Here is a 16,919-nt window from a genome sequence, read left to right on the forward strand (position 1 = left end):
TTCATCAAGGTTCATCAGTGTTACATGCAAAGCACCAGGGGTGCTGACTTTTGACATGTACCCACAATTCATTTTTATGTCATTGTATGTTTATTTATTAACATGGATTCAGCATGACTGATAAAACTTTGCCTATGCACCAAATGCCTCTAAAATTTTTCCGCTTGAAATTTGTTAAAAAATGTAGCAATTCATGCATCAGAGGTTAATTACAACATCATTTTTGAAGCATGAAGACTAAACTGTGTGTCTGTCTGTAGTTCAGTGGCGGTGTTGACAGACTGTCTGCGGAATAAGACTCTGGCAAGTTCTTCAGGGATCGGCAGGCGTCGCTCAAGCGCTCTCTTCTCTTTGGGTTCTTACCTGCTCAAACCGGTTCAGAGGATCCTGAAATATCACCTGCTGCTTCAGGTACTGACCGTGAAACATCCGACCACACAAACAATGACTGCTGTCCCTTTTGTTATTCTCAGGACAAAAAAAAAGTGCCGCAGAAATTATCTTAACAGCTCAGTAACATTTATAAACGTATGCATGTTATTGCTTTAGATGCAAAATACCATGTCAATCAAGACAACTCTCAGAATAGATAGAGAAACGCTGCTGTGAGCATGTAAGATCTGCTGCTGCTTCATAATAGACATACATCACTCCCGTAGCAGATCTAGGCAGGTGGAGCTGGGAGGGGAGGGGTTCAGAGGAACTCTGATAGCACTGCAAGACTAGCAAACACTGAACCAGACTATTTACATGTTGAGCAAGCATTGGCCAATCAGCTTGTGCCATGTGGTAATGATGGGATTGCTTGCAGATTGCGGGTAATGGACGTATCAACCTGCGCCCTCTAGAGTTTCATGGCTGAACTACATATTTAGTGTCGCTTACTTCACTGTCTTTCACTGTCCTCCCAGAATGCTCTACAGAGACAGCATAAAATATATACATTATAATACATTACAATAACTTCTGTAATGTGAATATTCAGCAGGAAATGATGTTGGGTGGGACTTTTTTTATCCATCAAAATTTGAATAGACAGTGAAAGTTTTTTGTTTGTGATTATTAGTTAATATAATTCCCTGCCTGCATAATCCTGTTTACCAGGGTTATTATAGTTCACTAAAACAAAAACCATGAAACTGTTTGTATACTTAAAATAAAAATGAACTGAAAATAAAATGTTGAAAAAAAAATTTAAACTAGTTTCTAAGGCAACACTTTCTCGTTTTCATTTAGTTTAACGTAATAACTACTGAACGTAAAAATGACATTTATAAAATAATAAAAATATGACAAAACAAAAGCACACATGCTAATACACACTAAAACTCAAAATTATAAATGAAAATATAAAAATGAATTCAAAATATTAATTAAAACTATAATGACACTAAAATAACACTGTTAGTTGCACCATAAGAAAGCTGAGATTTTCATGAAAGATTATAAAAGCAAACATTTTTCTTATTTTTATTATTTCTTAATATTTTATCAGCCAAACCCCTTTGACCTAAAATGTTTTCTTGAATTTCCTTGAGATTTTAAGTTAATATTTCAATAATTTTAAAAACACATTTCTCTGTAATATCTTGGTTATTTGTCCTCTCATCTTCAGATGAACAAGCAGGGTTTATATATAGAGCAGTGTGTTGATCTCCAGTCGGTCATCCTGTGATCTGTGTGTTGACAGATGTTTCACAGGAGAGTCTGAGTATTTCTCTCCTTCTGACTGTGTTTTTGCTCCTCTAAAGGAAATTGCCAAACACTTTGACCGTGAGGAGGAAGGGTATGATGTGGTGGTGATCGAGGCCATAGACACCATGACGGGGAGTCGCCTGGTACATCAACGACATGAAGAGAAAACATGAGCATGCAGTGAGACTTCAGGTCTGGACCGACTGTCTTTATCTCTGTACAAAAGATTATTATAGTTAACTAAAACCATTAAAAAAATGCTGAAACACACACTGCTCTTGTCAAAGGGTTTTATGCAGGACGTGATTAGTCATAGTATTATTCTAGTATCAGTGGAGTAAAAGATTAATATTGGTACCTGTTACTTCTCATCGTAGTATTTTAATGACATGATGTTTATTATTAACGGACGGGAATATGAATGTATTCAATTTACAATGTTAATGAGCGTCATGCAAACACATTATCATACTCTTTGATTAATTATAAACTGAAGTCATGACTCATGAGCTGGAGGATGGGTTCATTAATGGATCTGGGTCAGCACATGTTGTTGTTATGAAGCCGTACAGGTGGTTAAAGATCACTGATTACGGCACAAAATGAGCCAAGAACTGACACCCATTGTGCCTTTTGACCAACACACTTAAAGCTGAAGTGTGTAGTGCTTAATCGTGTTAAAATACTATAGAATTCACCTTCAGCCTTAGCTTACTCCACAGACATCTGTAATAAGTTCATGGTGGCGTTGCATGAAAGTCATGGAAAAATATTCAGCATTAAAGTACTCTGTTCTGTTCTGTTCTACTCTACTCTATTTTACTCTATTCTGTTCTATTTTGTTCTACTCTACTCTGTTCTGTTCTACTCTATTCTGTTCCACTCTACTCTGTTCTATTTTGTTCTACTCTACTCTGTTCTGTTCTACTCTATTCTGTTCCACTCTACTCTGTTCTATTTTGTTCTACTCTACTCTGTTCTGTTCTACTCTATTCTGTTCCACTCTACTCTGTTCTATTTTGTTCTACTCTACTCTGTTCTGTTCTACTATACTCTGTTCTATTCTGTTCCACTCTACTGTTCTATTCTGTTCTACTCTGTTCTGTTCTACTCAACTCTATTTTGTTCTACTCTACTCTGTTCTGTTCTACTATACTCTTACTGTATTCTGTTCTACTCTGTTCTGTTCTACTCTACTCTATTCTACTCTACTCTGTTTACTCTATTCTGTTCTACTCAACTCTATTCTGTTCTACTCTGTTCTGTTCTACTCTATTTTACTCTATTCTATTCTATTTGACTACTCTTTTGTTCTACTCTATTCTACTCTGTTTTACTCTTGTTATACTCTACTTTATTCTGTTCTACTCTTTTGTGGTATTCTATTCTGTTCTACTCTGGTCTACTCTTTTGTGGTACTCTACTTTGTTTTACTCTATTTTGTTCTACTCTACTCTCCTTTGTTCTACTCTATTCTGTTTTACTCTATTTTGTTCTACTCTATTCTGTTCTACTCTACTTTATTCTGTTCTACTCTATTTTGTTCTACTCTACTCTTTTGTGCTACTCTATTCTGTTCTACTCTACTTTATTCTGTTCTACTCTATTTTGTTCTACTCTATTCTGTTCTACTCTACTCTGTTCTTCTCTATTCTATTCTACTCTATTATATTCTGTTCTACTCTGTTCTACTCTATTCTGTTCTACTCTACTCTGTTCTACTCTTTTGTGGTACTCTACTTTGTTCTACTCTATTTTGTTCTACTATACTCTCCCTTGTTCCACTCTATTCTGTTTTACTCTACTCTATTTTGTTCTACTCTATTCTGTTATTCTCTATTCTGTTCTACTCTACTCTGTTCTACTCTACTCTATTCTGAGTGCAGGAGATCCAGTCTCTGCTCATCAACTGGAAGGGTCCGGATCTGACCACTTACGGCGAGCTGGTTCTGGAAGGAACGTTTCCCGTCCACCGTGCCAAGAACGAGAGAACCCTCTTCCTGTTTGATAAGATGCTGCTCATCACAAAGAAACGAGGGGAACATTACGTCTACAAGACTCATATCTTGGTATATGATATTATCCATGTTATAACAATTTTTGTCCTTTGACCTTTTACTTAAATAAAATATTTCATCTTTTTAGTGTATTATTTTGATTTTTGTATTTCATTTTACATTTGCATTATATTATTCATTTTAGTAAGTGTTTTTTGTTTTGTTTTATTTTTAATTCATTTATCTTCATTTTACATTTGTATTATTTTATTCATTTTTAGTAAGTGTTTTACTTTAAAATTATTTATTTTCATTTTACATTAATTCTTTTATTCAATTTTAGTGTTATTTTGTTTTATTTTAAAATTATTTATTTTCATTTTACATTTTTATTATTTAATTCATTTTTAGTAAGCGCTTTGTTTTTGTTTTTATTTTTAAAAATTAGTGATTTCTTTTTTTATATTTATATTATTTTATTCATTTTTAATAAGCATTTTGAATATATATATATATATATATATATATATATATATGTTGTCATTTTAATTTGTTTTAATTCATTAAAACATCAGTATCTTTTATCATATTGCTGCTGCTGCTGCTGCTGCTTCATGAAAGCAATAAGCCACTAAAGGTGATTTTATGGATGACCTTTGTCTGTCTGAGTTATTACATACCATCCAGTCAGCTGAACAACAACATATTCTAACTGTTAAGAAGCTGGTAACCCTGTTTTGCTTGTGTTCAGTGTTCCACACTAATGCTGATAGAAAGTGCCAAAGATTCGCTCCGGTTCAGTGTGATGCATTACAAGCACCCGAAGCAGCCGCACACAGTTCAGGTGGGTATGAGCTCACAGCCCGCAAACTACGCAAGCCGTTTGTTGTGTTTGATTTAATCCTGTTGTCATTTTCTCAGGCCAGAACGGTGGAAGAGAAGAAACTCTGGGCTCATCACATAAAGAGACTCATTCTGGAGAACCATCACGCGGTCATACCGCAGAAAGTACGTAACATGAAACAGATCCTTGAATGTTGATCTGAATCAGTTATATTGTATTAAACACTTGCTTTGATAATTACTTTCAGGCCAAAGACGCCATCCTGGACATGGACTCAACGTGTAAGTTGTGTTCAAACCAAAAACTCTTTTGGAATGAGTAACGTTAGTATTGTTGTTCTCAATCTGTTTTGTTCTGGCATCTTCTCAGGTCCAGTAAAGTACCGTTACAGCCCAGACAGGCTGAAGAAAGCGACGTCCTGTCAGATTGACGATTTCTCTACAGGTTCACTGAAGGAACGGAGACGATCTGGTGTGTGAATCTGATTCTTCACTCATATAAATGAAAGTTCAAATGCAGAACTGAAAATTTCCACTATATAACTGTTTAAAGTCGGCATGAAAGGGAAGTTGCGCTTTTCTTTTCTTCCCTATTGTGACATACACCAATCAGGCATAACATTATGACCAGCGACAGGTGAAGTGAATAACACTGATCATCTCTTCATCACAGCACCTGTTAGTGGGTGGGATATATTAGGCAGCAAGTGAATATTTTGTCCTCAAAGTTGATGTGTTAGAAGCAGGAAAAATGGGCAAGCGTAAGGATTTGAGCGAGTTTGACAAGGGCCAAATTGTGATGGCTAGACGACTGGGTCAGAGCATCTCCAAAACTGCAGCTCTTGTGGGGTGTTCCCGGTCGGCAGTGGTCAGTATCTATCAAAAGTGCTCCAAGGAAGGAACAGTGGTGAACCGGCGACAGGGTAATGGGCGGCCAAGGCTCATTGATGCACTTGGGGAGCGAAGGCTGGCCCCTGTGGTCCGATCCAACAGACGAGCTACTGTAGCTCAGATTGCTCAAGAAGTTAATGCTGGTTGCAGACCATGTACACTCTTTCATGGAAACAGTATTCCCTGGTGGCTGTGGCCTCTTTCAGCAGGATAATGCTCCTGCCACAAAACAAAAATGGTTCAGGAATGGTTTGAGGAGCACAACAACGAGTTTGAGGTGTTGACTTGGACTCCAAATTCCCCAGATCTCAATCCAATCGAGCATCTGTGGGATGTGCTGAACAAACAAGTCCGATCCATGGAGGCCCCACCTTGCAACTGCTAACATCTTGGTGTCAGATACCACAGCACACCTTCAGGGGTCTAGAGGAGTCCATGCCTCGACGGGTCAGAGCTGTTTTGGCAGCAAAAGGGGGACCAACACAATATTAGGAAGGTGGTCATAATGTTATGCCTGATCGATGTATATATACATGGTTCAAATCATACTTATCTGACCGTTATCAGTTTGTAACAGTAAACGAAGAGATGTCATACCGATCACAAGTTCAGTATGGAGTACCACAAGGCTCAGTACTAGGACCGTTGCTTTTCACTCTGTACATGCTACCCTTGCACCAATAAATCCTTTATAATAAACACGAATGGTGAAAATATGAATGGTCAATTTTGATTTCAGGGTGACTCATCTTGTCCTTTGTTATCTTTGACAGAACCGGCAAAACGAACTGTACGAAGCACTAAAGGTAACTGTTTTTTTGTTGTCTTTGTTGTCATTCGGTGAGGCACAAAAGTTTGAGACTACGTTGAATCTCTGGAAACCTAAATCTAGAAATAAGCAGAAAGTTTTAGTGTTTTTGAAAAATGTAAAAATTATGTCAATGAAACGCCATATAGTGCAATGTGAAATCAAATGAGTGTCACTCGCTGTTTCCATCTAAAATTGCGAATTTAACTCAAAATTGGAATATCACTTAAAATGTTTGCAAATAAAGCAGCGTTTCCACCTCATGTGTTCAAGAGAACAAAATCTTAGCACAGCTATTGATGCGTTTTGATGAAAACAAAATATATGCAAATAAAACAGGATTTTGTCTTTCTTCTCTCACTACGCATGTGGTTTTGATTGACTGACTGATTAAAGAAGCGCTGTTAAACAAAAGATCAGAGATACGGTTGGTAAACAAAGAAAGTTTCTAATCATATCCCTGTCATCTGGGACTCACGGCAGGTGCGTGGTGTTTGTTTCCGCTCATGTGGGTGACACGTGCCCCGTATGCGCTGTGGTCCCTCTGCCCGCTTTAGCATCAAAGGCACACAAGACTCGAGTCGTCCCTCCAGTGTCAGATCAAAGGCCGCAGCCCCTGTCCTCCACCCGCACACATAATGATGTTAATTATGGAGCCCATCAGCCGGAGGCTTTGTCATGCGCCAGTTCCTTTCAGTCCACAAACCTGTTTTTGGCTCTCCATCAGCACTAGTCCATTATGCATTCTAATTTGCAGAAAAGCCAAGCAGCTCCATCTTACTCATCACACACTCTCTTTCACACCTTCCAAATTGAGTTGTCATTTTCAACTTCAGCTTTTCTTGTTCCTGTCTTGGAAGTTCTCTTAAGTAGCTCAGAGTATCCGTATAGCGTGCATTTGCAGTTGATTTAATTATCTTTGCACAGACCTGGCAAAACACACATTTTTAATTACCATGCTATGTATAAAAATCACTCCATTTATATCAGGAAGCTTTGCAAACAATGTGTAGATAATCTGTTGCTTAATTGCTATATTAATAACATTTTTTTTATTTTTGTCTTTGCATCATCTTAATTATCCATGGACGTCGCTCAGGCACGCTTAAGGTAAGATTTGCATGTTTACTCTCCAATGCAAGCTTTTCACATGTGTAGTGTACATATAAGCCCACTTCACTGGTGTATGGGATTTTATGATGGGACTTAGGGACGGTCTAAATGTACAGTACCGTTCAAAAGTGTGGAATAATTCAGATATTTTAAAGGTTTTGAAAGAAGTCTTTTATGCTCACCAAGGCTGCATTTATTTGACGAGTTATTAGGGGTTCAAGCGTGTAGCGCTGTTATTGTAATTGTTCAAGTTTCCAAGGATCAGCATTCTCCCTAAAAGTGATCGGGTGGAACAAAACATAAGTCATAACACTTGAAACTTTGAGGGCTGGTAGTACTCACACCGTCTACAACCTCACCAAGGCTCGCCCCAATCGACCTGACAGGGGGGCGCTACAGTGGTCAAAAGTACAAAATCGCACATAACTTCTAAACCGTTAGGTGTAGACTCAAGTGTCTTATATCACTTGGCTCAAAATGGACAAAATGCATGCCTTGGATTCGGCCGTCATTCTTGGCGAAATTTTCGGGTATTTTGGATTTTTTTTGAAAAACCTACTTTTGCGAACTAGTCCTAGGTTTTTGGCCCGATCGGAATCAAACCAGTGCAGCAAGATTCTCTGGAAACTAATTGTCAATAATTATCCAAAAATGTTGAAATTTTGATTCACGGTCCTTAACCCCCAGGGGTCTGGGTGATTCTGGGGCCCTTGAGATGTTTTTGACATTTGTGCTTATTTCAGCTACTTATATTATTGGCCAAAAAGTAATTTAGCTGTATTCAGCACAAACTCTGCTACAATAATATGTGAGAAAAATAGATGTACGTGTTTGCATTTCTGAGGAAATAACGTTTATGCGTGGTTATTGAAAAAAAGTCACTGAAATACGGCCACAAAACCAATAATAAATACGTGTTCACAAGACTTCTGGGTATTGGAGGTTGTAAACTAGAGTTTTTGCTTCAAAATTGTGTAAATATCCGGCCTACTCGTTCATATAAAACAATATATTGATTTAAATTTTGTAAGACACTTTTTGTCAAGAAAGTTTGCGTGGAGGCGTGAATCTTCATGAATAATGCTGTGATTCACACCTGAGAAGACAATGACCCGCATAATGAGCTCTTTCAGGTAGGAAGGCTATGTGAGGGAAAAATTAGTCAAAGTACAAAGTATTTTTTTCTGGTAGTTTATTCTGAATATAGTTAACAATATAAATGAAACACATTTAGAATAAATGAGGGCACATTTTGAGTTTACAGTTTTACCTGGAAATAAATCCTGTTCGAAGATATAATTGAACATCACTTAGCTGGCATTCCAAGGTGTTTGATGCTTCTTTGGACTGGAAAAAAAAAAATCCTGCTTCCAGTCAGTGATATACCATTATAACTGTTTCCAACACTGGTAAAAACGGAGTATCAAATCAGCATGTTAGAATGAATTCTGAAGGATCATGTGACACTGAAGACTGGAGTAATGATGCTGAAAATTCAGCTTTGATCACAGGAATAAATTACATTTTACTATATATTCACATTGAAAACAGCGATTTTAAATTGCAATAATATTTCACAATTTTTACTGTATTTTTGAACAAATAAATGCAGCCTTCTTTCAAAACATTAATATATCTTAATTATTCTGGACTTTAGACCAGTAGTGTATTCACGCTAAATCACATTAATGGGAATATTTCATAAATGCAATTCCAACTTAATTGCAGCAATAGTTCAGACAAAAACGGGAATTCACTTTTTAATGAGCGCCCTATTGACCTCCCATGACTTTTCTGTGACGCCCAGCATGCAGAGAGCGAAGGTACTCTATTAGTGGATACAGACCGTCTTTCCATACTGCCCACTACCAACATCACGGCATTGAGCTCAAATCCAGAACTGAAGGCTTCAGTACCTGAATTGGTTCAGAACGGACAAGATCTTGAATCTAGCACAGGCTCGCTGGATGACGTCAAGGAGAGGAGACTTCTTCTCGAAGAGGAGGAAGAGGAAGCAAAGACGGCAGAGGACAGGATAGGAGGAGATATTGGAGAAGTGGCAGTTGAGCAGGTAGCTGACTTTGCCAGTTCAGTGTTGGCCGCCATCTCCTGCTGGCAGTATAGGGCCAAGGCTTTGCTTTTTGATCAGATCACAACGGTGAGGCTCTCTGTCACCACCATGCTATTTGTCTAACAGCCGTATCAATCACATTCCCATCTGCTGCATGCTGACTTCTGCTTGTGCACCCACAGTTCTGATGCTCGAATGCTCTTGAAAGTGCAGTTGCATGAATCATTGCATGGACATAACAGCATGCATGGCCACTAATCATCCGTAAGCGTGTGTGTCTTGTTTAAGACTCTGCTCTGTGGACACTTGACCTACAAATTTAATGCCGTCTTCAAAATGTGATTTTCAAAACATTTCTCATTGACATTACAAGACTGTATGACTGAAGAAATATTTTTCTACCTAAATGCATGTCATTATTAAGATCCAATGCATAATAATACAGGACGTCGGGTGTCTCAAAGTGTTTTCGCACTTGGAGCCACAATAAGATTTTTTTGATTGAAGTTCGACTTCAAAGGGAAATTTAACTGTCAAATTTTGGGGGTGGAGGTCGGATGGCTTGCCTTCCCTAATTAAATTAAACAAAGGTTCCTGTTTTATTGTGTTTTGTTTGATGGCATACAAAAGCAATTTCAGAAGGTCACTTGTCTGTGGAAAAACATTGAAATGCATGGATGCTTTTAAATGAATTGCAAATGTTTATAAAAGGTTGAAATGTCGCTAAAGTACACACAGGATAAATGACATCTGGCAACTGTGAGCAGAGCGTTTTGATCTGTTAAATTGCTGTAATTTTCTGTATTGTGTACTTACAGGACAGAGAAGGTTGTTGTGAGAACTGGCCAATGAACAAGAGCAGCCAGGCATCTTGTGAAGAAAAGCCTTGTGAAACGAATAAAAGTTTGACTCTCTTTGGACAGGTAACATCATGTATTATGAACCTCATAATGGATCTTTCACTCTAGGAAACTCAACAAAAGAGCTGAAAAAAAAACCAACATTGTGCTTTAGTTGTCAGTGACTAATGTTTGAATCAAATTTAACATTTGAATGTGTCTATAGGGCAGTCTATCATGTATGTCTGATGTTGTGCTTGTCAAATGGATAAACGTTTCCTGTGGTGATGACTTGTGGGCAAACCTTCACATTTGAGCATATTTTTCACACATTCATGTTGCCTTGTGAACTTCTCATTAATTAAAAATGAATTCTGAATTCATCTGTGTATGAGGTTGCTTCTAGAAATGCTGCGGGAATTGTGTTGTCAGCATTCACTTTTCTTACTTGGCTAAACGTAAACGAGGGGAAGGGTTGGTTTACAAAGACTTGTTGGAAATACAAATTGCAGCTGTCTCTCAAAGCTAGATAAATTACACTTGTTATTTCATGCTGGTCACTTAGCCATATGGGAAATGTTGAAGATTGAATTAAGTTATCTTCATATCCTCAATTCTTATCTTCTTCATAGCTTCCTGTATATAACTCACAATAACTCTCTTCACTCTGTCTACTTTCTAGAGCACAACTTGGGAACACAATTCACAGAACACAGTTCCTCTCAGAGAGTCAGAGGAGACGAGGATGGACCTATCGGATAATTATCCTGAATTGTGTGGGACAATAATGGAAGATCCAGAGATAGTAGACCTCAATTATGGAGGACGAGAAATTGGAGATAATATAAAGGACAGTGTGAATTTCTCATCCCCTACTCGACTAGAAGTGCAGGAAAAGGAAGGGATGACTCCATCCCGAAGTAACCTCTTGGAAGATGTGCAGAATATGGAGGTCGATGTTGCAGTGCCTAGTGGATTCTTGTCTTCATCCATGCTGGACAAGGCAAGGGATATCCCAGAGCGGTGTACCAGCAACCTTTCTCGAAGTAATAGTCTAGGAGTCAAAGGGTCGTTTGACTTCGACTCTTTGGAAGGTAGAAGAAACCGTTTGCTGAGCGGCAGTGCTGAGCCTCATGAGAAAGACAAATCCCAAGAATTTAGTCAGTCCACTCCAGAACCATTAACAGAGACTGTTCCTGAGAGCCTGTTCATACCTCAAATGAAACAAGACACCCTTTCCAAAAAGGACAGATTGCTCATACATAAGATCAAACACTACTATGAACATGCTGAGCACCAGGATGCCAGCTTTGCCGTTAAACGCCGAGAGAGCCTTTCGCACATCCCTGCAGGCCTAGTCCGTAATCTGAGTCAACAGCTCAATGACCTTGCAGATGAAGATTCGGCATTACACAGGAGGGGGTCTTCTGTAACCAGGCCAACTTTATGGTCTGTCTTTAATCTACCAGGCTTGGACGATGACAAGAAAGCAAAGGACAGCTCTGACTTTGTGGTTTCTGCAAATGGCAAAGAGTCCATGCTCGGACCTCAAAATGGGAATGAGCAATTCCAGCCCGGATCTGACATGGTTAAGGTGTGGCAAGACATGGAAGTGGAGATCATTGGGTCTTCTGGAGAGCATCAGGACTTGGAGAATTCCCAAATGACTACACCTGTACACGAGACAAAAGCGGAAACCAGTAAGATGAGCTCTGATAGTGGACTTGGGGAACCTCTACTAATATTGGAAGAATCTGATGAAAGCTCAACCTCATCCCCAATCAACAACATCTTAGAAAAGGACAAGATGCAAGAGTTTCGGAGCCAACCAAACAAGGATCACAAGCTCCAAGAGTGCCACAAGGTCAACCACCCTTCCCTACCAAGGATCATCTCTTTAAGGTCCGCCAATGAGGATGACCTCATCCTTCAAGATATGGATAAGATGAAGAACAAAGTGTTCCAGATGGCCAGGCAATACAGTCAACGTATCAAAAACAGCAGACCGACAGTAAGGCCGAGGCCCAAGATCTCAGAGAACCATTTCACACCTAAGAACCTGTCTTCGGTCATGGAGGAGAGACCTCTGGGAAAGGAGAAAGGTGGGTGTAGTGTCTGAGTAGGCACTTTCTTTTCCAAACTGACAATTCACTTTTACTTGAGGGACAATCCCCCAAATTGCGGTTAAGTTTCTTACTTAGTGGTTATTGTTTACAACTTTTTGGTTACCAATCCAGACCATTGGTATCCACATATTTGCTCACAGACTTGAGACGATTACAATATAGAGATGGAGCGTTTGATGGATAGGAATGTGCAAGATCCATTTTGAGGTTGTGTAAAGAGGTGCGTCAAGATTGAAATCAAGTGGGAATACAGTGAATTGGATTTCCGAAAGCACAAGTGCACTTTCCTATCTGAAATTCTCATTGGCCAATGGATTCCTACATCAGAGTGCATTGCAGCAAGTTTGGATTGCATGATTGAGCAAACCCTTGTGTAATTCCTCCACATCCTTGCGACGCACAATTCCCTTTAGAAATCAATGGATTTGCAGTGTTCTCTGGCATAGTGTAAACCAGGGGTCTCCAAACTCGGTCCTGGAGGGCCACTGTCCTGCAGAGTTTAGGTCCAACTTGCCTTAAAACACCTGCCTGAAAGTTTCTAGTATGCCTAATTAGACCTTGATTAGCTGATTAAGGTGTGTTTAATCGGGGTTGGAGCTAAACTCTGCAGGACAGTGGCCTTCCAGGACAAAGTTTGGAGACCCCTGGTGTAAACTCTGTGTGTAAAAGCACACTTATTTGTCAAAGCAGACTTTTAACCACTGCTCTTTTGTGCATAGGCATGCCTGACAGGACACTGTTGCTGACCTTGAGTGAGCAGGACATTATCCCGGACTCTAAGACTACTAGTCCATCTTCCAGCCTCAGTTCTCCTGGAAGTCCTCAATTGCCATACATTTGCAGATTATATGCCCAGAGACCACAAAGTCCAGTACAAACAGAAAGCTTCCACTGGCCAGATGTCAAGGAGTTGCGCTCCAAATATACCAATCATAGCCAAGAGTACGCTTCCTCTCGTCCGTTCCCAGTGGGTCGCAGTTATTCTTTTCCAGAGAGAGTTCTGGACAACGGAGGGAAGTCTGAGAAGTCCGGAGCATCACGTTCCTTGTCTTGTTCATCCTCTTCCTGCATTGTCCCAGTGCAGAGAAGTACATCCACAGATTCTGCATGTTCCAGCAAAACCCTTGAAGCTGAAGATTTGCCTTCACTGTGTAGAGTTAACACTTTAGGTTTTGACTTGGGGACACCACATGCACTTGAGCAACCGGACAGCTGTTGTGACAATGGTCAAGATACCCTGTCCAACCTAATTGTAGTCGAAGGGGCAGCAGGAGGTGAGGACAGTAATGAGAATCAACTAAGATGGGATGCTGTTTCACAATCTGAACTTGCAATGGCGAACAGTACAGAGCAAAACTTCAGTGCATGGATGGATGGAGGTCACCCACCATGCTCATTTGAAAAAGCGGAGAACAGTCAACATAGTTTGGTTAAAAACCTGCGTGAGAAATTTCAGAACCTGAGTTCTTATACGTGAGTCTTACAAAGCAATATTTTTACTCTAAACACTCAGAACCTTAAAATATCTACTATTCTCCAAAAATGGCATTTAGCCACTGTTTGAGAAGCATAGTACATGATGTCTTACATAGGTTTGGCGTTTTGCATTTTCAGAGCATGAATCTTAACCTCCAGCTGGAAAAGGGATGCCTGAGGACCTCAGAGAATATATTTATAAAATTTGCATTTGTAAATACATGTATATTTGAACTTTTCTGCATTATTTTGTGCATATAGCAATGAGATGTAAACATTTGTTAAAGGAGCTGGCTGTGGTACTGTCAATTTTTTGTAATGTTAAGAAAAGTGGTTAAATACCTGATTATTCTTTCGGTCATTTTGCAATAAAAAGCAATATGCTCAGTGCATACTAAGTTACAAATGCACCCATGCTTGGTAAACACACATTTGTTATCAGAAAAGTAAAAGCACTGCAATATTGAATGCAATCTGTTAGTTATTTTGATCAGCACTGCCTGATGTCTCTTCACTGTTTGTGTTCGAGCACTGACCAGAGGAAAGAGGATAATCTCATAAAGACATCATTCCCCACTAATGAGGAGAAAACTGGAAATTATAATCAGATTAAGCCAGATGGATGATAAACAATGATAAAGACTGATGTCATTCTCAAAAATAATGGAGAAGTCATTTGAGCAACATATTAATGCACAGTCACAGAAAGTGTCTTCCTCACTGTATTTGGGTAAATAGTCTTGTTTAATGGGAGTTATTATAATCTAACTGGTTTTGGTTGTATTTTTCTGCTCATTGGTGGGGTTGATGTCACTGTTATCTTGTATATTCAAGCCTTTTTATTTATTTGAATTGGTGTAAATATTATGCACAATGCCTTTGTCAGCTTAGTAGTGACAATTTGTAAAAATGTTCAGTTTATATTCTATTTTTCTGTCATACATTAAAAGAAGCTTTCCACACTGTAATCATTATTCCCCTCATCCTATTGTCCTTCATTATATCCTGTTCACAATGTTACTGCATTCGTTTTTTGTTTGTCTTTTTTCCTGTATCAAAATGAGTCTGCATGACTTAGGGGCATATTGCAGTTTAATTAGTTTATGCACCTTTTAATCAGCTTTAAGAACATGCAGGTAGAATATGGCATAGATATGATTAATGACTTCCATGGAAGGAGCAGAAAAGCAGCCTTAATCTCATCCTGGATTACAGATAATAACCCTTCGAATGGATATATGGAGTATAAGTACCTTATTGTGAGCAAGTAATGATTTAGCAGATGCTTTTTATGTACTTAAAGGACATTTATTACATGGACAGTCTCTCTGGGGCAACCCAAAAATGAAAAATGAAAATCCCTCCATTGATAACTACTACTTTAACGCTTCAAAAAAGAGATCATAAAAATAAATCATATGAATTGAGCAGTTTAGTCCAAATTTTCTGAAGAGACTCGATCGCTTTATATGATAAACAGATTGAATTTAGGCTTTTATGCACATATAAACACTGATCGGCGAACATAAACAGAAGCTCAACTGTACATGCTTGTCGCGCAAGAACTACGTAACACAGGAGAATGAACCTCATTGGTTCTCGCACGAGTCAAGCAAACATGCTTGAGCTTACGTTTACCACAACTGATCGTGTCTCAATTCATGTGGATTAGTTTTACGACCTATTTACTGTCAAAGGAGGGACAGAAATCTCTCTGATTTTATTTAAAATATCTTTATTTGTGCTCCGAAGATGAACGAAAGTCTTACGGGTGTGGAACGACACGAGGGTGAGTAATTAATGACAGCATTTTCATTTTGGGGTGAACTAAGTGACTTGCTCTTCAAACCAACATCTTTTAGTTGCCATCCCAGATCTAGTAGTTTTGTGTTTATTATATCTGACAATCCCCCGGTTTCACAGACGAGGCTTAAGCTAGTCCTAGACTAAAATGCATGTTTGAGCTGTTTTAACTGAAAGCAACTTCAGTTTTTTTCTAGTGTACCTTTATAAAAGCTACTTAAATATCCTAATTGAATTAAGATCTAATCCTGGCTTAGGCTAAGCCCTGTCTGTGAAACCGGGCCTATGTTTTATACTCCAAGCCTAAATATCGAATAGATTCGGTAACACTACAATAAGGATCCATTTATTAACATTGGTTAACATTAGTTAAAGCTGCAGTCCGTAAGTTTTGCCTCTTTGTCGCCCTCTCTGTTTGAAACCTGCAATTGCAGTTATTTGCGGAATAATCATCTGTACGTGGGTTGTGCATCGGCACGGCTCCTCAGAGCAGATGAATCTAATGTTTGCTGTCAGTCACCGCACCGGAGGATGCTGTACTTCGGAATCACAGATTCTACATCTTGGAAGTATGACCAAAATAAGAATTTTCACCGGAAAATGTCATCTGAACAAGTAACGTCTGCCACTTTTGTTCTGACCAACTGAGAAAAAAAGCAATAAATCGCGCAGCCAATGGTGATTAAATCTAACGACTGCTTAGCTTGGATCACATCAAACCATGCAAATTATTATTATTGTTATAATTTGTTCTCAAATTAACAACATTAGCATTGCGTGACTATTTAGTGTGCGTTTCCTGTAGATTTGAATTTCTGTAGCCACTCCGCAGTCTCCGTCTTTTCCTTTTGATTACGGGTGAATCTCCAGTTGTCACTCATGATTGTCCTTTGCACCTTTCTGGATTACAATCCGCCATTAAAATGTTTATTTATTCCATTTATTTAATGTTTATCTATTATTTAGTTTAATTATTATAAATGATCCATCACCTGCAGCATCCTCACATAGGATTTAGCCTTTTAGCTGGGACTCCTCTTCTGTGTAAACAGACGTGACGTAATGACGCAAAGACGAACGGCTGCATGATCGAATTTCCCGCGGAAACCTACCAGTACCGATTTTATTATAAAACTTTATTACAAGCTTACCGTTGTGAATCAGGCTAAGGTAAAGAGATAGTTTTGAGCATTGGCTGGTTATGTACTTGCTCAAAAATTGATTTTGGATAATTTTTAACCAAAAAAAGTTACGGAC

The 16,919-nt window shown here is 38.7% G+C and overlaps 1 protein-coding gene across 1 annotated transcript in view; it reads left to right on the forward strand.

Annotated features, from left to right (window-relative positions):
• LOC127498140 (pleckstrin homology domain-containing family G member 3-like) overlaps positions 1 to 14,827 on the forward strand; it is a 19,281-nt gene extending 4,454 nt beyond the window's left edge. Inside the window, 16 exon segments of the mRNA XM_051867130.1 lie at positions 298 to 347; positions 349 to 411; positions 1,752 to 1,826; positions 1,828 to 1,887; positions 3,582 to 3,764; positions 4,444 to 4,536; positions 4,614 to 4,700; positions 4,784 to 4,817; positions 4,906 to 5,007; positions 6,200 to 6,232; positions 7,334 to 7,344; positions 9,155 to 9,505; positions 10,237 to 10,341; positions 10,940 to 12,359; positions 13,103 to 13,856; positions 13,998 to 14,827. Of these exon segments, the coding sequence (XP_051723090.1) occupies positions 298 to 347; positions 349 to 411; positions 1,752 to 1,826; positions 1,828 to 1,887; positions 3,582 to 3,764; positions 4,444 to 4,536; positions 4,614 to 4,700; positions 4,784 to 4,817; positions 4,906 to 5,007; positions 6,200 to 6,232; positions 7,334 to 7,344; positions 9,155 to 9,505; positions 10,237 to 10,341; positions 10,940 to 12,359; positions 13,103 to 13,856; positions 13,998 to 14,004 (3,428 nt within the window). The 3' untranslated portion in view covers positions 14,005 to 14,827.
• Positions 14,828 to 16,919: the final 2,092 nt, after the last annotated feature.

This window comes from Ctenopharyngodon idella, chromosome 17, assembly GCF_019924925.1.
Source record: "Ctenopharyngodon idella isolate HZGC_01 chromosome 17, HZGC01, whole genome shotgun sequence".
NCBI classification, from domain to species: Eukaryota; Metazoa; Chordata; class Actinopteri; order Cypriniformes; family Xenocyprididae; genus Ctenopharyngodon; species Ctenopharyngodon idella.